Source organism: Staurois parvus, unplaced genomic scaffold (assembly GCF_062004578.1).
Source record: "Staurois parvus isolate SC_StPar_1 unplaced genomic scaffold, SC_StPar_1.0 ptg000336l, whole genome shotgun sequence".
NCBI classification, from domain to species: Eukaryota; Metazoa; Chordata; class Amphibia; order Anura; family Ranidae; genus Staurois; species Staurois parvus.
The window spans coordinates 3,670,498-3,693,925 of record NW_028318132.1 but is presented as its reverse complement, the minus strand read 5'-3'; the positions used below and the strand labels follow the sequence as shown (position 1 = coordinate 3,693,925).

At 39.4% G+C, this 23,428-nt stretch overlaps 1 protein-coding gene across 2 annotated transcripts in view; it reads right to left on the bottom strand.

The window, feature by feature from the left end:
• GRK3 (G protein-coupled receptor kinase 3) overlaps positions 1 to 23,428 on the bottom strand; it is a 415,831-nt gene that overhangs the window by 16,672 nt on the left and 375,731 nt on the right. For both annotated transcript variants that reach the window (XM_089684118.1, XM_089684117.1), the window contains exons 14-19: positions 17,578 to 17,644; positions 17,303 to 17,403; positions 12,028 to 12,094; positions 7,851 to 7,946; positions 4,548 to 4,710; positions 2,990 to 3,126 (exon numbers count right to left, since the gene is read on the bottom strand). In XM_089684118.1, coding sequence (XP_089540244.1) covers positions 2,990 to 3,126; positions 4,548 to 4,710; positions 7,851 to 7,946; positions 12,028 to 12,094; positions 17,303 to 17,403; positions 17,578 to 17,644 — 631 coding nt within the window. The remainder of the gene's footprint in view (positions 1 to 2,989; positions 3,127 to 4,547; positions 4,711 to 7,850; positions 7,947 to 12,027; positions 12,095 to 17,302; positions 17,404 to 17,577; positions 17,645 to 23,428) is intronic.

Below are 23,428 nucleotides of genomic sequence, written 5' to 3'. Positions count from 1 at the left end.
AACAATTCAAAACCCTGTAGTAGACAACACTGCTATATATAAACACTATAGAACAAGGAATTTAATTCAAACTACAAAAATACAAAATTACTCTTAGAAACTTAAAACTAAACACCACAAACTATTATGGCAAGACAGACAGATACCATTTCGGCTTGTATCTACAGATACGCAAATATTTCAAATTTTTAGTAAAACTAGAGATATAAGTTAGCTACTGCAGAAGAACATGATTGTAACTGCCTAATTCAATCCATCAAAATGTATCTTTAAAGGATAAGTTCACCTTTTGGACAAAAATAATAAATGCTAATTTTTTTGCAGGTAAAAAAAAATGTGCCTTTATAATTTTTGTCCAAAGGGACATGGAAAGCATTGCACCAGTGATCAGTAGATCGCTGATGTCATGCAGGTCTCCTGCAGACCTGTCAGAATATCTGCTTGCCGTAGGGGATGTACAGCCAAGCAGATATTTTGACAGGAGGCTTGAATGAACTACCACGGCGCTCCACAGTGCCGTCGTAGTTCATTGAAAATACAAGCCCACAGCCGCTAAAGCTGTCGGGGCTTGCAGTTCATACATTCGCGGAAGACCTGTTTTAAACTCTGACAGATCGTAAGGGGAAAATTCTCCCCATGGTGGGCGGGGCTGCAGCTATGGGACCATGTTACATGTTCCACCCTAAAAACAGGTAGAACATGTAACATCTTCCCAAAAGTGAACGTATCCTTTAACCAGTTGTGAACACTGGGCGTGCTACACATACCACAGGGTGCGTGTAGCTTTTGTCCTTCTGCCCCACTTTAGCTTCCCCTTCACACTTGACAGAAAATTCCTAGCTGTTAAAATGACAGCTGGAAGTTGCTGTGTAAATACAGCAGCTGCAATTGTTCCTGCTGTCAATAAGTGAACTGCACACTGAGATACATAGCAACTTTGTTACTTTCCTATCTTTATTCATCTGCAGGTCAAAAGGGATGAGCACATACGGTGTCAGTTGAAGCAACCTTGTTTGTTTTTTATTAAACATGTTCCTTTTTAACCCCTTATTAACCTCTAGTATTCACTAATCAGCCCAAATTACTCCATCTTACCCTTCTCTCCTTAACTATCATTTTTTTTGTCTTTTTTTTTTGGAATTTCTATTTTTGTAACCATTTCTTTTTTTCATTTTTATTAATTTGGTTCAATATTTTAGTGTAAAAAAATAAAAAGTAAAAAATTGAAAAACAGAGTCACTATTTATAGTTAATACTTTGTACCAGAACCATAATATCAGTGTTATAATATATATTATATATATCTGTTATAATATAAAAGTTATAGAATAAAATTTACACTTTACAGTAACATGTTGTATGTTTATTTTTAAACAAATACTTTTGTCTATGGGTTACATAAAAATCTATCAATACAATATCACAAAGAAAAAATAATACATATATATATATATATATATATATATACATATATATATATATATATATATATATATTCTTAGAATCTTAAGTAATGACAACATTTTTGCCAAATAAATAGTCCCATAGCAAAAATGTAAAAATTGTTCTGGTCTATGGGGTTGTAGAGGTGTGAAAGGTATACTTGTTAAATCATCAGACTTCAGTGAACTGAAATCTGGATGGTTGCCAAGGGCGATTGTAGTTTTTACACTATCACTGTTCTTTGCATTATTTCATCTAAAAAAAGTAAACACTTTATAAAAATGTTTTCTGTGAAGTAATTATGCATGTCTAAAAGCTGTTCATTTTGATGACTATTTAATTTACCAAGTCATGCTAAAATCTCTGAATCATTATCATGGAGAGTTGTGATAAGCAGCAGGACCATTTCATATAAGCATTAGACTGCAGGCTACATTAGGGAATCTAATGTAAATAGGGATTTTTGGAACCAGGTCACAGCTAAACTATAACATTATCTAGAGGAATGCAGATGGTTACCACCTTACCAACTGATGTTTTTTTTTATAAATACGCCAGGGTTCCTAAATGAGAAACAACACCATCAACAAACTTTCTATATATATGCTGCTCCAGGGTGTGCTTGGGTAATATATACAGGAGATTTCCATCTATCTCAGTGTTATAGCCTAGCTCCAGCTTTGCCATCACGTATAAACTGTATATTGCATCAACTACCTACAGTATACATTGCAGTGTTCTGGCAGCCGTACAAGAGCTTCCCAAACTGTTCCAGGAACAAAATTGAATCAGGCTGAGCACCACTTAGCCATTCATAGGAGGCCTTGTATTTTATCAATAAATACAAGGGATCCTCTGATTGGCTGAGGCTGAGATTTTGATGTCCCCCGCCAGCCTTCTTCACCCCAGCCATTCAGAGGAAGCCTTGTATTCAAATAAAAAAAAAGGTTCCCTGTGAATGGCTGAGCAGTGCTCAGTCTGACTTTATTTTGTACGGGGAACAGGAAGTCCCTGTGCCACTGCCGAAACACAGCGCTGTATATTGTATGTAGCTGATGCTACATACAGTAAATACAGCACTGGCAGCGACTTCATGTATTAGTAAAGGAAATAGTTATTTGGGCCTGTTTAGCCCCAATAACACATTTAAAGTGATAGTAAGGCTGGAGTTAGGCTCTATGGTAATCCTACACACTTAATCTACAGTAATAAAAGATCTTACATATGCCTGTATTCTATAACAGAGGTATCCACTTGTTTCTCAGTTTTCTAAAAAAAAAAAAATGCCTAAAGATTTCTGCCACTGTTCAGAGATGTAGGCGTTTAGTCATTTGTCCACATACACAATAGTTTTTGAATGTTTTAAAGAACTGCATGAGCAGAATTACAGCAGTATACATCTGTGAACTGATATATTGATTTACAATAACCAATGCCAATTTATTCTCATAATTTCTAAACCTTTAGACCATGTGCACAGAATTTCTGGGCACAATAAAACTATTCAAGAAGCTAGCAGACTGATTTTTATTTCAAGTTGCCTTACCCGAGATTCTCCTTCTCCTCTCCATTCAAGTCTGTTGGGAAAGAGGTAAAAGTATCTTCGCTGCCACTGGGTCAGGAATGGGTTGCCCAACTTCAGCATATAGCCATGCATGATACAGTCCTTTCCTAGTGCATAATCTGTGCATTGTGCAAATGACTGTCAGAATTACTGAAGTAAACATGTTACATTACAAACCATATATTATGGCAAGATCGATGCTACTGTTACGATCTGTGACGATTATTTCATCTACTATATGTACACATCCATATAAACAGTTATAAAAAACACAAAGCTAAGCGTACATGGATTTGATAAAGCTCATACTATAGGTAAAGCCAGTTTTAATCATTTAATGGAAACATAAAATCTACAACAGATAGTGTGTTGAAATTACAAATCTGTACAACTCTGGATAACTGTTTAACCTCCCTGGCAGTATGATTATTTCAGATTTTTGGTGCTGAAAGCAGTACCATTTCTTTGCATGGAAATATGTATTTTTTTTATTGTAGGCCTGTCATTTTTAGGAATAACTCACTGAAATCTGTCTGAACAAGAGTCTAGTAAACATCCCGGGTATGATAAAATTTTAAACACAAAATCATAAATTATAATTTAATAATCATAAAAATAATAATATAATACATTTAATTCAATAATATAATCAAACCAAAAACACTGAAATTTGAAATATAGCGCTAAGTTTGCACATCACTGAGCAAAGTCGCAAAATTGTTTTCAGTGTCTGATGATGAATTTCCCCACGAATCATTATCACTCAATTCTGCAAGTGGTTCTGATTTACTATCACTGTATTCTAGCTGGTCTAAAACCGCTTTTGACCTAAAGGGACGCTTTTTGGACGCCATGGACATTTCTCAGTTTCCAGGCAGAAAGAACAGTAAAAATGTAGGCAGGGCACAGGACAAAGCACTAAGGACAAAATGTATGTGAAATGGTTTGATACAGTAATGTTTTACTATGTGATTTTAGTGAATGTCACTTTTTGTAATTTTTGAATTTCCCGCCGTTTCATCCCCCGTACGTCCCGACGCTCACAGGGGACGGAACACAGAAGACAGATGCCGGTATCTGCTGGATTACATTGCCGGGAACACTGCAGGAGGGACATCGCGGGAGTGCAGGACAAGGTAAGTGATCAAGGGATTGTGGAGCAGCGCCACATAGTATTCCCGAGTGTAGCTCAGGGTTACTGCTTGTGGTACTGAAACTTTACCCCGAGCTACAATCGGGAATACCGCCAGGGAGGTTAAATGAGAAGGAAGTACATTTAACTTACATTTGCCCAAACAGATTCAAGTTTTATATCAACTGTGTATATTATTTCAATGTTACACACTAGATTTGCACAGTGCCATCTAGAAATGTGAATTAGAAGTGAAAAGTAACCTTTCCTGTGAAAGTCATGCTGCACACTGTCAAGAACAGTAATGGTGAAGGTAAGAAACTAGGCTAAGTTACCAACGTGTGTGTATTACTTCAGGTTTGTGGAATAGATTTTGTGTACCCTGAGTACCATAACAACAATTTTTACCTTCTTCATGTCCCAGCTGCTTGTTTTTGGCTCTTTTTCGGGCTTCAATCTTATCAGTATCGGCATTGACCGCTTCATAAACCGTTTCTGCTACTTCTTGTTGCCAACGCTCAGATATAACCAAAGGGAAGTTCTTGTACAGCTCCTGATCGCTATCAAGCAACTATAAAAAATATATAGTATTTGTAATGTGTTACACAGAGGATAATCGGGGATAAATGTAACAGTCCAGACAGGGGCGGACTGACCATTTGGAAACTCAGGCACTGCCCGAGGGCTCCGGGTCAGTAGGGGGCCCCATGAGATGCCCCTGGTAACTTTTTCATAGGCTTTTTTGAGTTTAGGCAAGGACACAGGGGTACCATGATCCTCTATTGCCCGGGGGCCCCATGAGTTGTCAGTCCGCCCCTGAGTCCAGATATCTGAACACCCACAGATAGGCATGTACAACAATACCATACATTTCTTCTTTTCTTAGGGCTCATGGATATGGTTTACTGAAAGCCACTGAATACTTTAACTTATTTACATACTTTATTCAAAGGTCTATGCAGAGGTTTTAAATCAAGTGGTTAATGCAAAAAGAATATAATAAATCTGAATACAACTTTGCTGTATACCCTTGCTATGAGCTTTTTTTTCCTTTCAGCAAATGATTTAATCACTTGCTGAGTATGAATCCTTGCCTATGTACTAGTTTAGGCTGTTGCCATCACTGCTGGCCCAGGTTTCCTGTTTCAGCATGGCATTTTTCATTTGCAATATTCTACGGAGCCACTTTTGCATGCAGGGACCAGAGTTGTGTCACCTTATGATTAAAATACACCGTCTCATAGCCTAAGATGGCATAGCACTGCCTTGCTCCTCCCGCTCTCTTCTCCAAGCTAACAGATGGACTCCAGACTACACTGTCCACTGTTAACTCTTTTTTGTGAGGTTCAGAGAAGCAGCACTGACAGAACGGGTGACACCAGCACTGAAAGCTGTAAACTGTAAGTGCTGGAATAAGAATTTTTCAACTAAAAGTTTACAGGGGAATGTTTATTTTACTGTGCTAAATGTCTTGAGCTAAAAAACCGCTGATGGTTTAATACTACTTTAACTTGGCTCTGCTGAGATACCAGTATCTGTATAATACACGTTATAGATGTTTAAAAAGCAACATAACGAAGTAGTAAGTGTGGATATTTCTATAGTATTTTCTTGGATTAATAAATGAAAGTCTGAACATCACTAATGACAGTCACTGCAAAGTAATCACCCTCACAAGTGTGCCGATTACTATGGCATTAAAAATATGACAGGACATATTGCTAGTTGCCATTAGACAATTATCTGATGCTTTGGTTTTGGCAGAACTGGGTGGTGAATAGAGCTTGTATAGGTGTCTGCAGACAGCTGAACAGACCACTGACCCATGGAGATCAGATGAAAAGACTTGACCAGATAGGTCAAGTAAGACTAAGACTTGCTTTTTCAAACAATCAGTTTGTTACACCTAATCATACATACTCATGTACAATGCAATACAAGCAAAAAATCTAACCTAGCTGAATGACTTTACAGTGAGAATCATAAGCCAGTAATGTAATCTATGGACATACTATATATAACTGACTTGATACATTTGTGTACCTCTGTCTATGCACTGCTCTGCTATAAAGAAACATTGTTCTGACAATAGGCCCCTGTACAACTTTACAAAAATCATAAATTAAACTTGTCAGAAAAAAAAGCCATCATCTACTGTGATATATGATCTAACTCAGCCCTTCTCAACCAGGGTGCCTTGAGGTTTCTTCAGGGGTGCCTTGGCAAAATGTCTAAAAATTACCCAAAACTTGTACACAAGCCAGCAGGCGGAACAAGCCTGCCTTTTAGTTACACAAAGCCACAGGTTTTCATTGTGCACCATTAGGACCTTATAGCCACTGGCGTCCTGACATCATCAGTTGATAAGAAGGATGTTGGTTGCCTGCACAGCATCCTTGTTTGACCCTCCCTCACCCCTCTCCATCAGTGCTGGGGTCACATTATCTCAGTGATGGAGAAAAAATGAGGGAGAAGAGAAACATTGGAATACTAGTCAGTACCAGTGTGCAAAAGTGTATTTGCTTTGGAAAAATAAATCACCTCTAATGTTGGGTGTCCTATGTATGTGGATGTTGCTGAATTATATAAAACTATTAGAATAGCTTTTCACATTGGGGCACCCTTTTAAAATTATGGACAATCTAGAGGAACCCCATTTTAGAATAGGGTGCCTCAAGGCTGTCCATAATTTCAAACGGTGCCTCTGGACTGTCCATAATTTCAAAGGGTCCCTTGAACGAAAAAAGGTTGAGAAACACTGATCTAACATATGGTTTTTATAGAACTAAAAGCAAATCTGTGCTTTGCTAATGCAGGGAAAAGCAACAGGTATCGTTAATGCAGACCTTGTCAGAAGCATACGATTAGAAAATCTCCATGTAAGCTATGACCTGCAGCTTACACAGTGCTATGGGCACCGCCATACCCAGAAATAATGGATATCTCCTTTCTCCCCTGGCTGAACAGAGAAGCAGAGGAGTGAAGGTAAGGTATGCGAATTACATTCCTATGTTGTGTTATCGTTCTCTTTTATGCACTGACACACAGTAGGCAGACTGAAGTATTTGCAGGAGAGTTTGCTCTGTTGAACAACAGACTTACTGGCTGGATCACCAGATGGAAATAAAGGAAAGAGAGCCTAAAAAAGAAAACTAATGCAGCCATCATATCTAAGAATTGGTAAGCTACAATATAATAAATACTTGCTTTTAGGCTTAATACCACTTGAATATATATATTGTTAACGCGGAACTACCCATACCAACTTTATAACAAAAAATGTTCTTTAGCAAGGAACATACATTTCACGTTAATAATTATGCTACCAAAATGAGTATGTGCTGTGAATTTCCTCCAGCATTGCACCTGTTTCTTCTTGCTGGAGGCTGCCATTTTGCAGAAGCCCAGAGCCCTGAGCAGCAGTAAATCTTTAGGCTGTCAGCAGATCGGATCGGAAAAATAGAGGGAAACTGAGCATGTCCAGAGCAGGGTGAGAGAGTATTACTGGGTTTAGAACAGTACAGGCACTTATTTTTAATGTTTTACATAACTATACCTGCAAAAGGGGCCAGGCTGAAGTGATCCAGCAGGACTTATTTTCTGAATAAAGTTCCATTTTAACATGCATTGTACTAATAATAAAGCAATGTAATAATATGAATGCAGCCTTAAACTTGTTGTTCATTGTAGATCACCTAGGATATAACATACCTTAATGCCTTTTGTGTCTTCTTCATCAAAGGAGCCAATGTCAAATGCATCAGCTGCATTCACCTCTCCTCGAGGAGGAATCAGTGGTGGCGGATACTGGAAAAAAACAAAAACAAAAAAAAACACATGTATGGTCCAGTGCTCATTCACTTATACTTTCTTACCTATTGAGTATTACTGAAGCTCAACTCCAGGCACCATAAAAACCCAAAAACCCTAGAAGTGGGATCCACCCGCAAAGCATTAACTGCTCATTAAGTCTAGAGGTAGAGGAATAGGATGCAATACTTACCTTATTCCTCACTCCAGCAACCTTCCTTCACTCTGTGTGACCATTCCCCAAAGCCTCTTCTCTAAGAAGCTCCAGCCTCTTGTTGCATTCTGACATCATCACATACAATGTATAACCAATAGTCCTGCATTGTATTTGGGAATGGTAAAGGTATGACCCCAACCCAAAGAGTTGAAAAGCAGAACACCGGTAGCAAGGAATAAGGTAACCTTTGCAGTGCAGAGGGGAGCGCTGCAAAGATATTTCTTGTTTTAATACTGGAGCTCAGCTTGCCCCCTTCTTGAGATGTTGGGGTAGGCAAGTAAAATGTAATGTGTATACTTGCAATGCCTCCATAGAATGCTCCGCCACATCTGTAAAAGTCTGGATCTCATTGTTTACCACTATCCCACATTCTGTCAGTCCCTGCACACTACATATTTTGAATGGAAGCAGTGACCCCCCCCCCCCCCCCCCCCCCCGTCTATTAGGATTTCTCTGAATCTCCGAGAATAGCACAGGGAATGGAAGCACGCAGACAGGTGGAGAGCAGGAGGAAAAACAAAGAATCTGTCTTTCCACATCTGCTGAAGGATGCCACAAAAGGTAAATGTAAGTTGCATTTATCTCTCTCAATGCTTCAAGTCTACTCCTCCTTGAGTAGTTCTTTCTGGCTAGAACACACATGCAAGCAAGTGAAGAATTAAGACAATGGGGTTGATTTACTAAATTTGGGGAATGTAAAATCTGGTGCAGCTCCGCATAAACACCAATCAGCTTCCATTTTTTTTCCTGTCAAAGCTTAAGTTAGAAGTTAAAGCTGAAGTTAGAAGCTGAATGGTTTCTATGCACTGATGCACCAGATTTTGCACTCTCCAGTTTTAGTAAGTCAACCCCTGTGTCTTACATCTGATATTAACATGCTTGTTTTGAGTCAGAAAAAAATATTCATTAATATTCAACCAGGAGTTATATATTTTTCCGCTTAAATCCAGTTAAAAAGATGTTAATCTTGCTGAAAACATTAAGAAAATACAGCTCTATACAGTGAGGCCAGAACCAGGATGACAACCCCTGAACCTGACCCCCCAAAACCCACAATGACAGGTCTCGTATTTCTATTGTACCAGGTTTTCAAATTACCTAATAAGATTCAATTAGGAAAAAGAACGGTCAGGAACAAACCTAGTAAGTCCAATATAGTAAATTCGTGACAAGCACAGACACAGTTTTGGCTGGAAAAACTGAAGTCAGACAAGTACAGGATGCAATTTGATTGGCTGCAATGAATCAATTAACTTATGAATTGCACCCATTATTAGATAATACTGTGGGGATTTACTAAGACTGAAGAGTGCAAAATCTGCTGCAGCTGTGCATGGTAGCACATCAGCTTTTAACTTCAGCTTATTCATTTAAGCTTTAACAATAAAACCTGATTGGTTTCTATGCAGACCAGCGCAAGATTTTTCCCCTCTCCAATTTTAGTACATCAACCCCTGTATATCCATAAGATGCATTTTAAAGGGTAACCCCACTTTCGTGGAAAACAAAATGAGCAAAAAAAAATAGTATATACAATTGCAACTCAAGTCATTTTGTTATTTGAATATTAAAAATTACCTTTCCAATCTGCAGTGCTGTAATTTTTTGTAAAATGCAATGCAATATGGCTACCTGGAGGCATTATGTATGCAGATGGAACACCCCCTAAAAATGTACATCCCCTAAAAATGTAATTTCCTGCTGCTGTAATTGGCTTACTGATTTTCTCAAACGTCAGCACCAAGTAAAATTTTTGGCATCCCCTGCAAAAAAATATAATTTTTGGTGAGATACTCCAAAGGGAAATCACATCTAAAGGGATGAAGACCCTGCCATTTTCCTCATTAGTGCCTTGCAGTTGCAGCAGCTGATTATAAAACCACTCCCATACAGATTCACTCTGTACATGGATACAGACAAAGGGCTCTTTCTTCAGAATAAAAAAAGGTAGGAATCTGCAACAAAGTTTGTAAAATCTTTCATTGTACATAGATCACCCAGAGGGGAATGTTTTTTTCTGAACATAAGTGGAGTTACTCTTTAACGGATGGCATGCACACAACTCTGGTTACCTTGAGAAAACAAAATAATATTAGGAAAATGTACTTTCACAGAACAGGGAACTGGTTCCAACACAGGCAACATTTCAGTGAGAGTAGATGAAACAATTCAGAGACATTGCTGAACAAATCACGTGCACAGTGCACAGTGACTTGGAATAAATCAAGTATATAATAATGGACTATACACTGTATTGCCAAATGTATTGGGACACCCCCTCCAAATCATTGGATGCACCTCCATGGCCACAGGTGTATAAAATCAAGCACCTAGGCATGCAGACTGCTTCTACAAACATTTGTGAAAGAATGGATCGCTCTCATGAGCTCAGTGAATTCAAGCATGGTACTGTGATTGGTTGCCACCTGTGCAATAAGCCATCCATGAAATTTCCTTGCCATTAAATATTCCATGGCCTATTGTTAGTGGTATTATAAAAAAGTGGAAGCAACTGGGAACAACACTTCAGCCATGAAGTGGTAGGCCACGTAAAATGACAGAGCGGGGTCAGTGCATGCTGAAGTGCACAGTGCGCATGAGTCACCAACTGTCAATAGCTAAATCCCTCCAAACTTCGTGTGGCCTCTAGATTAGCACAACAACATTGCGTAGAAAGCTTCATGAAATGGGTTCCATAGCCGATCAGCTGCATCCAAGCCTTACATTACCAAGTGCAAAGTGTCGGATGCAGTGGCGTAAAGCACGCTGCCACTGGACTCCAGAGCAGTGGAGACATTTTCTATGGAGTGACCAATCAGGCTTCTCTGTCTGGCAATCTAATGGACCTAACTGCATTGTGCCAAGTGTAAAGTTTGGTGGAGAGGGGATTATGGTGCGGGGTTGTTTTTCAGGGGTTGAGCTTGACCCTTTGTTCCAGTGAAGGCGTCAGCATACCAAAACATTTTGGACAATTTCATGCTCCCAACTTTGTAGGAGGAGTTTGGGGATGGCCCCTTCCTGTTCCAACATGACTGTGCACACCAGTGCACAATGCAAGGTCCATAAAGACATGGATGAGTGAGTTTGGGGTGGAGGAACTTGACTAGCCTGCATAGAGTCCTGACCTCAACCCAATAGAATACCATTGGGATGAATTTGAGCGGAGACTGTGAGCCAGGCTTTCTTGTCCGACATCAGTGCCTGACCTCACAAATGCGCTTCTGGAAGAATGGTCAAACATTCCCATTGACACACTCCTAAACCTTGTGGACAGCCTTCCGACAAGAGCTGAAGCTTAACAGCTTAGAACACCCTTATAGCGCCAAAGGGTGGGCCAACTCAATATTGAACCCTACGGACTAAGACTGGGATGCCATTAAGGTTCATGTGCGTGTAGAGGCAGGAGTCCCAATACTTTTGGCAATATAGTGTATATAAAAAACAAGTTTCCATTGCAGGACCATACTGCAATAGCTACTTTTTTGGATAATGTTGCATGGCACACAAATATCTTGGCATAAATGATCTTGTCCTTAAATTACAGATTTTTAAAATGATCTTATAAATTAGGGTTTGTTCAGACTAGAATGCATCAATTGCTTGAGACCATTTAATTTTTTTTGAAAGATTAACTTTGAATTGTCAAACTGCAGGCCAAGACATCCAAAATTTAGCATGCATTACTTTCTTCACATTACTACAAGTTGGCTTTTCTCACATCAATGGATTTTGCCTGTGCTGGAAAAATGCAGAACAGCTGGTGTAAACAAGCTCTTCAGAAAACCAGTTGGGTAATATGTGCAGGATAATTTTATCCAGACAATGAAAACCTCTTTCATAACTAAATATAAGATCAGTTACCTTTTGCATATATACTTGTTGCCAGTCTATACCTTTAAAGAATGGATGTTCTTTTACTTCAAGAGCACTGAAAGGAGAAAAAAGAAGAGAAGAATTTTGATGGTACAGCTAACAATGGAACTAGTGCAGGTTACAGATTAATAATTTTCCCCCTACTCTTTTTTAAAACCACATACACAGAGGTGCAACAATGTCACCAAACCATTCAACCAACTGTACAGTGCATCCAGAAAGTATTCACAGCGCTTAACTTTTGCCACATTTTGTTGTGTTGCAGCCTTATTTCAAAATAGATTAAATAAATTTTTTTCCCTCAACATTCTACAAACAATAGCCCATAATGACAACGTGAAAGAAGTTTGTTTTGAAATCTTTGCAATTTATCAAAAATAAAAAACAGAACAAAAACCACATGTACATAAGTATTCACAGCCTTTGCTCAACACTTTGTTGAAGCACCTTTAGCACCAATTACAGCCTCATGTCATTTTGAGTATGATGCTACAAGCCTGACACTCCTATTTTTGGGCAATTTCTCCCATTCTTTTTGCAGTACCGCTCAAGCTCCATCAGGTTGGATGGGGAGCATCGATGCACAGCCATTTTCAGATCACTCCAGAGATGTTCAATCGGGTTCAAGTCTGGGCTCTGGCTGGGTCATTCCAGGACATTCAAAGAGTTGGCCCATAGCCACTCCTTTGTTATGTGGGCTGTGTGCTTAGGGTCGTTGTCCTGTTGAAAGATGAACCCCAGTCTAAGGTCCAGAGTGCTATGGAACAGGTTTTCATCAAGGATGTCTCTGTACATTGCTACATTTATCTTTCCTTCAATCCTAACTAGTCTCCCACTTCCTGATGCTGAAAAACATCCCCACAGCGTGATGCTGCCACCACCATGCTTCTCTGTAGGGATGGTATTGGCCAGGTGGTGAGCGTTACTGGTTTCCTCCAGACATGATGCTTGGCATTCAGGCCATAGAGTTCAATCTTTGTTTCATCAAACCAGAGAGTTTTGTTTCTCATGGTCTGATAGTCCCCTCAGGTGCCTTTTGGCAAACTCCAGGCGGGTTGCCATTTGCCTTTTACTGAGGAGTGGCTTCCGTATGGCCACTCTACCACACAGGCCTGATTGGTGGAGTGCTGCAGAGATGGTTGTACTTCTGGAAGGTTCTCCTCTCTCCACAGAGAAATGCTGGAGCCCTTTCAGAGTGACCATCGGGTGCTTGGTGATCTCCCTGGCTAAGTCCCTTCTCCCTCGATCGCTCATTTTGGCTGGGTGGACCGCTCTAGGGTGATTCCTGATGGTTCCAAACTTCTTCCATTTTCGGATGATGGAGGCCACTGTGCTCATTGGGACCTTCAATGCTGCAGAAATTATTCTGTACCCTTCCCCAGGTCTGTGCTTTGACACAATCCTGTCTCTGAGTTCTACAGACAATTCCTTGGACTTCTTGACTTGCTTGCACTCTGACATGCACTGTTAACTGTGGGACCTAATATAGACAAGTTTATGCCTTTCCTAATCATGTCCAATCAACTCCAATCAAGTTGTGAAAACATCTCAAGGATGATCAGTGGGAACAGGATGCACCAGAGCTCAATTTTGAGTGTCATGGCAAAGGCTGTGAATACTTATGTACATGTATATAAAAGGTGCAGCGCTAATATACAAATGAATAAAAATGATTTTACATAAAAGTTCAAGGTGACATAGTGCATATAGATAATAAACACTAATGATGTGTCTGGTAGACGTGAGGAAAGGATAATATCCAAACAGGAGTTCAATGTGAGGATGTGACTAAACTTTCAAACGTTCTGATACTTTCCAGGCAACACCGACTGTGTGCACGGTGAAAAATGGGGGTACAAATTGCGCACTCACCAAATGCGCAACCTTTGTGCGCTTTTCTCTCATATATAAGATCTCCAATCCCTCCTCCAGGGTCTGGTCAGATCTGGTCAGGTCCCCTTCTTAGTCCAAAACCTTGTAATCAGCCTCCTCCTTTGATTATCACCACTCTCCAAGATACCTGGCTCCCTCAGGAGCTCAGAAGAAAGCAAAGGAGGCCAATAGTGCAGTATGTCTCAAAGGTACATTTATTCCCACATATAGCAGATACAAGTATGGAAGAAGCAAAAAAGAATACTGACCCTGTGTGTAGTAACCGCCGGGCCCCTCGTGGTGCCGGCGGTGCATGCGTCAATCAGCTGAAGCCTGACCCAGTGGCGTCGGCAGCTGATAGCCAAATACCCGTTGACAAAGAGCTATTGCTCGAAACGCGTCTGGGTCAGGCTTCAGCTGATTGACGCATGCACCGCCGGCACCACGAGGGGCCCGGCGGTTACTACACACAGGGTCAGTATTCTTTTTTGCTTCTTCCATACTTGTATCTGCTATATGTGGGAATAAATGTACCTTTGAGACATACTGCACTATTGGCCTCCTTTGCTTTCTTCTGAGCTCCTGAGGGAGCCAGGTATCTTGGAGAGTGGTGATAATCAAAGGAGGAGGCTGATTACAAGGTTTTGGACTAAGAAGGGGACCTGACCAGATCTGACCAGACCCTGGAGGAGGGATTGGAGATCTTATATATGAGAGAAAAGCGCACAAAGGTTGCGCATTTGGTGAGTGCGCAATTTGTACCCCCATTTTTCACCGTGCACACAGTCGGTGTTGCCTGGAAAGTATCAGAACGTTTGAAAGTTTAGTCACATCCTCACATTGAACTCCTGTTTGGATATTATCCTTTCCTCACGTCTACCAGACACATCATTAGTGTTTATTATCTATATGCACTATGTCACCTTGAACTTTTATGTAAAATCATTTTTATTCATTTGTATATTAGCGCTGCACCTTTTATATACTGTCTATTGGGAGGTCTTATATGGTGCCTTTGGTGTACAGCTGCTGTGTTTTTTCATGAGGCGCTCGCTTATTTATATATTTCACTTATGTACATGTGTTTATTTTTATTTTTAATAAATTGCAAAGATTTCAAAATGAACTTCTTTCACATTGTCATTATGGCGTATTGTTTGTAGAATGTTGAGGGAAAAAATGAATTTAATCCATTTTGGAATAAGGCTGTAACATAACAAAATGTGGTAAAAAGTTAAGCGCTGTGAATACTTTCTGGATGCACTGTTTGATCAAATAGCTCTTTGCATTTCAGTTTTCCAACAATTCACCACTTTGAATACAAATCAAATAATACAGTAGAATGTTAGATTTATCTAAAGAGAGTGGTGAATTAAAGGATAAACTCCCTCGTTCCCCTCCTCTCTGTGATAGTGGCCAAGGGATATTCTCCCCACACAAACTGTCACAATGTAAAAAAGCAGTGGCCTTGTGGGGCTCCGCCCATATGCCTGTGTCAGTCATTCACAAAGTTACGTGAATGAACTACAATGGCTTACAGTTTTCAATGAACTGTGAGGGTGATTGTAAATGTACTCGTAGTTAATCGATTCTTTCTGCCATTCAGTAATTGCCTGCCCATATTGGAAGAATGGGGAGACAGCTTACTGAGAGTCTGAGAGGATCCTAGCATTGCACTCACGATCTTGCGATCGCGGCTGCTATGCTTTACAGGCTGCAGAGTAATGCAATAATAAATTCACTTTTTTACCTGCAAAAAAAAAAAAAGTGTTTTTTTTTGTTTTGTTTTTTTTACAAAAAGGTGAATTTATCCTTTAATTAGAAGCACTTATCTATTACTAGGTAGAACCCCACCAGAACAGCCTGATTTCTTTATGGCATGTGTTCAACAGTAGAGTGGAGCTGTTTATTAGATATTCTTGCACATAATGGCTTTACAGTATCACAGAGTGCATTGGGATGAACCATGCATGCCACTGGAATACAGTGAAGTGAAACCGGTTTGAGAAGATGCATGCTTTGTGACATATTCTGATGGTAAACTGCTGGGTATACTGTATATGATGACAATACTAGCTTTTGGCACTCCAGTAGTGCTGAGGTGGGACAGAAAACATTCCCTGCACCATTTTTTGATCATCGCCTCCAGTCTGAACTGTGGGCACCCCACTGTGAATGTTACACATTGTAATTTTTGGCTGAGCAGCAATTGAACTAATTTTTGTATTAAGTTGTTGCCACATGACCACTATTTAGTTTTTCCACAGTTATTATAAGCAGGTTTGCCAAAAAAAAAAAATGTCCACTGAGCATAAGGCAGTTTTTTCATTTTGACCATGATTTGTAGTTGCACTCCAGCCTCCACCCTCTGTGGTGCCAGGCACTGCTCTGCTCACTATGCTTGTATGACTGTCAAATAAGGACCAGTTATTTCACTGTCAGGCATACAGGGTGCTCAGATCAAGCATACTCCAGACACCCTGCTCAACATTTTAGTCTGTAAGCTTTGCTGTACTTTACATACCCCTGACCACTGCACTCTGTACGCTGTGCTGTATGTTACATGCACAAAAAGGAAGAAGTATTATACTTTTTTCCTGGTAAAATGCTGCACATGCAAGATGCCAGTGGTGTATTAACAATATTATGACTGCGAAATTAGAACTTTACAAAATAAACTTTATTTCATGCATAAATAGAAAAATGTACATAACACAAATTCTATATAGGAATACCTCTTAACCATCTGTAATAATAGACAAAATTATAAATTATTCAAATCTCATTTTTATATTTTAGTTCATAGCTGTACATACTTGTTACTACTCAACTCTGTAAGCTGCTCTGTACACTACATACACCAAACTACTCTAACTTTTGTACACATTCTTGACCAAAATGTTTATTGGTTGCCAAGTAGTCCCTTACTATTTAATAACATTCTCCTGTTAACCTTGTCTATATTATGTGTACGGAAAGCATATGAAATGGAAAAGTGTCCTTTTTTTTTTTATTTTAAGAAAAGTGATCCTTTGGAGGTTCAGATGTGTCCATAACAGTCTTGCTGGTACAGCAAATATTCCATATTTTTGTGAGTACAGTGTTTTTGTATAACCATGCTCCTTTGCACCATGCCCACTGTTCAGTGTGATGTAATCACACCCACAGTTCACCATTTAGCTTTTTCCTCTATAGTATGGTCAGAGGTGCCCGAAGTCTATGAAAATCCTAAAAAAAAAACCCTCAGCTGATACTGCAGCTCACTGAATATCACAATTGTAAAATTCTTAAATTTCTCCTCCATTGATTTAACAGACTAATACCATATTATGACAACATGTGTACTAGAGATTAAAGTGACATGAAATGCAAATGGTTCACTACTACAAACCTGCCACCCTGGCATCCAAGTCTCTTGCTGACATCTCTCTGGAGAAGACCTTCCAATAGAGACTTAAGCTCTGGGGAGAACGAGTCCGGTAGCTCCACATTCTTCACACATTTAAAAGAAGAAATACATTTTAAGCATAACTGGCAATGAACAAACAGAAAAGATTACATCATGGAAAGTTTCTCAGCATAAAAACTTTTTTGTCCTAAAGTTCTATTGGGCAAGACACAGAAACAAAGAAGGAGCACAGACTATTTCATCGAGTAAAGTCTTACCATAGTGAGTGTCATCCTGTCAATTTCATGTTTATCTTTGGTTTTATGCTGTCTGAAGGGACTGTGACTGCAGTATAAAAGACAGAAGATAAATTTAGTGCACAGAGAAGAGGATTGCCCTGGAGGCAAAAAACAAACAGTCTTTACAGAGGATGCAATCAAAGCTATACTGCATGTAGTCAGCTTCTTGAAACAGAATTAGTCTTTACATCTTACAGAACTGTTTGATAATACCTTGCATAGCCCACTAAGCAAGAATTGTTTTCTTAGGTGCTTATTAACAAACCAGCATAACCAGAAAAAATGAAAATCTGACTTTTCTAAAGTGAAAAGCAAAGATGTAAAATACAGTAAGCCATTGCAAGAACCAAAAACCACTGATTTGACTAGTGAAGGGAATTGTGACTGCTTACTAGGGAATATTGCACATCATCATTGTGCTTTGCACTTTATTACTCAAAGTGACTTTATTTAAAAAGAATCACAGAACATTGCTGAATGCAGCTGATGAACTGGATGTACTGTATATCGGATAATGAAAACCCTTCAGCAAGACAGGTTTTTTTTACCTTAATGCTTAAAGGTACAAACCTTCTCTGTGCAGCTCCCTGCCACCACCTGTGCCTCCCCTAATAATTACCCGAGGACACTCTCGATCCAGCACTATGCACAAAAGCAGTGTCTCTCTCCTTTCCTCATTGGCTCAAAAACAGTAGGCGTTGCCACAGGCTCCTGCTGCGGTCAATCACAGCCCATGTGGAGGGAGTGGGTGGCGGTCGGAGCAAGCCTGTTGACAATTGACACAGAGCCGGCTCAGGAGCAAGCCATGTGTGTCCCAATAACAACCGGTTTGCTATGGTGGGTACTCAGTGAGAAGAATTAGCCAGAAGCGCCAGCGGGGGGACCAAAGAAGAGGAGGATCAGGGCTACTTGTGCAAAACCATTGCACAGAGAAGGTAATTATGACATGTTAATGAAAAAAATAATAATAATGGTTTACAATCACTTTAAGAGGGCAAAGAATAGCGGTGCAGGTGGCAGGAGAAGTGTAAAACAAAAAGTATTTAAAGAATCCTTGTTTTATTTGGAACAGGAGGTGGTGGGAAATCTCTCCAGTCGGGGCATATTTTAAGAATGACAAAAATAATTTTGTCAGATTATTTTTGTTTGAGAGTTCCTCTCTCAATACAACCATTTGTCTCATGTTTGTCTTGCTGTAACAGGGACAGTAAAGTAAGGTAATATCTCTGCAAAAGGGTAGTTCACAGCAAAACACAAATTTGACAGAAATATATGCTAAAGTCTAATCAACAATAAACAAAACAAAAAAAAATGTTTTTGCAAGAGTTGAACCTAAATGACTGCCTGCTTTGTTATTCGTATACCATTTATTGTACTCACAAAAGTGAGCAGGCTGTTCATGAAATTCATGAAATAATAATAAGCTTGGAACAAAACATCTGTCACATAATGAACCTCAATATGTATCATGGTTTGTTGTATGTACAATGACCGCATGATTGCCGAATCTTGTCTTGCAGTCTGACTCATGCTATATCTGTTGTGTTTGGTAATATTTCTGACCGTTGTTTAGTCTTGTTTGTTTTTTTCTATCATTTAAGACCACAATATGCTTTTTCTAAAATCAAATTTGCTGGCTCAGAATAATTTCCCAGAAAACATAATAAATAGGATTTAAAACTGAAAAAAATATGGCACACACACTGGTCTGAAAATACAACAAGGGCTTATGTGCACAGGATACTTCTACAGCATGTATTGCCAGACGCTTGTTAACGCATTGTCAGCACAATGGGTTAATATATTCCTTGCAATTTCTTACTCTAGTGGATCATGGCACTGAAGATCGTGATTAGAGTACAGTATAGCAAAGAAACATTCATTTATGGTTTCTGGCACAGAAGATAATGAATCAAACAGAAATGTAGATGCCTTCCTTGATTTCAGTCTTTGTCTGAAAGCTGCAGACAATGTAAACAGTGCAAAGTTTACATCAACCTGTGAGGATAACTGAAAATATTGGGGAAAAAAGCAGAGGAAATAGGTCATATTTGCAAAGTTGCTTGAAATTCCTAAATATACTAAATTAACCAAAATGTTTTAAATGTACTGTTGCATTTTCAGGGTTGGATTAGGAGTGTTTGGCTTTAAGTTAAAATAAATGTATAGCCAAGACTTTTTCTGTTTGCTTTGGATAGAGTAGGGAAAGTTAAAAACCCCTTTAATTTTTGTGCATAGGGGGACGACTACTAGATGGATGGACACATTCACTACAGCTGTGGGGATGACACTGGAGACTCTCACCAGACTAGCATAAAGCCGACTTCTGTTTAGAGCTCTTATTCATCAAGTTAGGACTTGGACTCAAGTTGATGACACTTAATAATAACATCCATCCAAGAGATGACCTCACTTCTTGACCTGAGAACAAAACTGGAAGTGAGAGAAAATCTTCTGGTCTCCCTCCAGCCCCCGGCACCTACTGGCCGCCTCAGCTTTCTCAGTCTTCTAGACCCATGCATCTGTCCCAACTTTTCCAGTCCCGTGGCACAGAATCCTCCCAACAAGGGATGCAGTCTCCAGAAGGAACACAAAGTTCTCCTGACAGGGCTCTTTCTCAAAATGGCAGGGTTAGTCTATAGCGACTCTGCACACCTATGTACCCATACAGCCTGCAGGCCTTCTGCAAAACCCATACACAGGATTGAAGGTTCCGTATCACCCAAGTCATTTTGGAACCTTCAAACTCCATACTCCAATCTGGGATTACAAAACCTGGGTAAAAACTTAAAAAACACAGCTTGCTCCACTCATAACAAATACTTTGAAGTATCTCAAAGTTACAGTTTGAGAATCCTGTGTCATCTCTATAGCCATTTCCTAAACTCACACCAAGGTAGGGCCTCACACTGTCACACAAATGAGGGAAATGCCTCTCAGAAACAGGTTATTCCCTTTGGGGGATTTTCCCTCACCTCCTGATTTAGTAACAACTGTACAACTTTGAATCTCCCATGACTTTATGCCCCGAGGCTATATTCTCCAGGACAAATAGGAAGACTGAATCTACCCACTGTGCACACAGACGCATAAAAATGTGACAGGGGTTCTAATCATTCCCTACTAAATACACAACAAAATGTTTTGGCAACACTGTATGTACACTTAAGTGTGCAATTGGTATCAGCAAAAGGGGGAAACTGTCAGAACAAAAAACATTATGGAACCAATCATTCATCCTGTCCTTAGCACTCTTCAGGGATAGAACTAACTTCATCACCATTTCTTTACTAATCTGATGGCTGCTGCTGTTGTATAGACATTTTGGTACCTTCATGTTTAGAACTGCACGTAATACGTCACCTGCCTCTCAACACTGTGGGGCTTGGGGCCTGATCAGCCACCTGCCAAGCCCCAACACCTTAACTAGGGGCAGGCAGGATTCAGCACACAAATGCTGACTATACTATAATAGAAATGTCAGTGACTTTCAGGGGGCTGGGGAAATCCGAGAAAGGTGCTATAAAGGTAATTACTGTACATGCACCGTAGGGTGCCTAGGACAGTGTGTGTGGGTGGCTTGCAAATTTTTTTCCCAATGAGTTTATGCTAAAGTATATGTAAAAGCCACAAACTTCTCCTATTTACTCTGTTAAATATACAATTGAAAATGGTTTGTTATATTTATTCCATAAGTGCAGAAAATACCCATTGATTCTACTAGAAATCCAGCAAGCTCCTAACTTTCTGTGAACTTTGCTTGTGCTACACTAATCTCTGCCTAGTTTACTTGTGGACTATAGAACACTTTTTCCCTGTGTTAAGGCATTAGGGAGAGGGGAAGGTGTTTTGTAGTCCTATCACACTTCCTGTTCTAAATTTGCAATTCTGTCCCCCATATATACAGTACACTAAGTGAATATTGTCACTCTAGGATGGAAAAGTCACTGTCAAAAATACCAAGTACAGCTAAAGGAAAAAATATATCTGTGAAAAAAAAAAAAATAAAACAAATGCAGCCAACACATCAAAGGACTGCTAAGTTGCAATATTTAAAATTTGTGTTCCTGGGTTTGGATACACTTTAGGCATGAGGGTATATTTTAAAGGGCAGGTGTGAAGTCCACCTTTTAGTTTAGGGAAAGGTTAGAGGTCAATACAATTTTTTTTGCAAAACAGGCTTTTACATAAATGTAAATGTGGATCCTAAACAACAGGGGGCAAGGGAGGGCCACTGAAACCTATACTTACAAACCCATGAGAAATACTGTATGTGTTATGTCTCAGATACAAAAGCTAAGACCTAGAAGATAATTCATGTTGTTGCAGTTATTTGAATATTTTATAGCACCAATTTCAGTATACTGAGACAAAAGCACAGTACATAACAGGCCAGCAGATGCCCAGACCAGGCATCTGATGCAGGTTGTTGCACGTTTTATGTTCAATGGCATCATCTGCAGTGCATGAGTGGTCCAACAAACATTAGCTAAGAATAACCTGCAACATTACAAACTGTCCACACAGCAGGACATACTAATTCGCACAAGTCCCAAAGTCCACTCTGCCTGCAATCATTTCTGTGAAGGATTTCTATTTAAGTTGTGTTTAATTTATATTTACAACACTGTCCATTTCACACTCCAATGAACATTGCCAGTTTTCTGCACCAGAGGGCAGCATTAGACTTTTTACTCTGGTATAAAGGACATTGTGCAAGGTCAGCACACTGCTGAAAGCACATCCATGTCTCTATAATAAAATGGCATTATTCAAATAAAATCTCCTCTCTGGAAAATCACACAGGTAGGCAATAAAATTTAATAAAGCATAACCTCCCCCAGCAATCATGTTTCAACAATTGGTAATATAAGATAAAGTTCCATATCTAATATTCTAAAACTGCCCAGAATTTTTACAAGTTCCGTCAGGTTAAGGCTAGATAAAATAGTAATGTGTCTATAATTCATAAAATACATAGTAAAAACATTTCTAAAGAGGAGGAAATCAGTCACCTGTGTAACTATACAACTGTAAAGACTATATTGAAGAAGTGAATATTCTCCTAAACCAGTAAACAACCTGGGATTTCAGAGCTTTAAAGCAGAACTCCACGCTCTCAGTCAACATTGACTGTTTTTACTCCTTATGCTGCTAGCATTAGTACATAAATAGGAAACTATATCATATTTTTTGTTTTAAACTTTTTTTTTTTTTTTTACAAATTACTTCAGTTTTTTCCTGGTTTCTGGCCTAGGCAATGATGTCATACGCCCCTGAAGTCTTCAGGGGGGGAGCAGGGGTCTTCCCAGCTAAGCACACCCTCCTGCCCACGTGCCTGGGCTAAGGGCAGATAGATTCCAGTAAGTAAATGCTACATGAATCATCTTCCCTTATTCATAATGGCCATAGCTAGATGTTTTTAAAAATGATTTCTCAGCAAAATAAATGTTCATATGGATAGACAGATGCGTTTCCTTTAAACATTAAAAATTAAATAAATAGTTCTTTTGGTTAATGGTGCTCCAATTCAGTGAAGTTCCACCTAAAGGAACGGGCTTTAAGGTAAGTTGAATTGATAGGAGTAACAATTTGATATTTGTTAATGTGAGCTGTAATCCTGCCAAAGGATTTGTAAGCCTGTTCAGCTATTCCTCTGAATTGGACACTTCTCTTAAACAGCACAGCCAGGCCAGTAAACTCCACTGAAAATGCTAGGTACCTGGTTGCCATCCTGATGGGATGACTTTGATACTGAGTCATTTACTGAGAACATATATACAGTTCAGGAGCATTGATTGTACTTGCTGCATACATGTTCTGGGTGGGG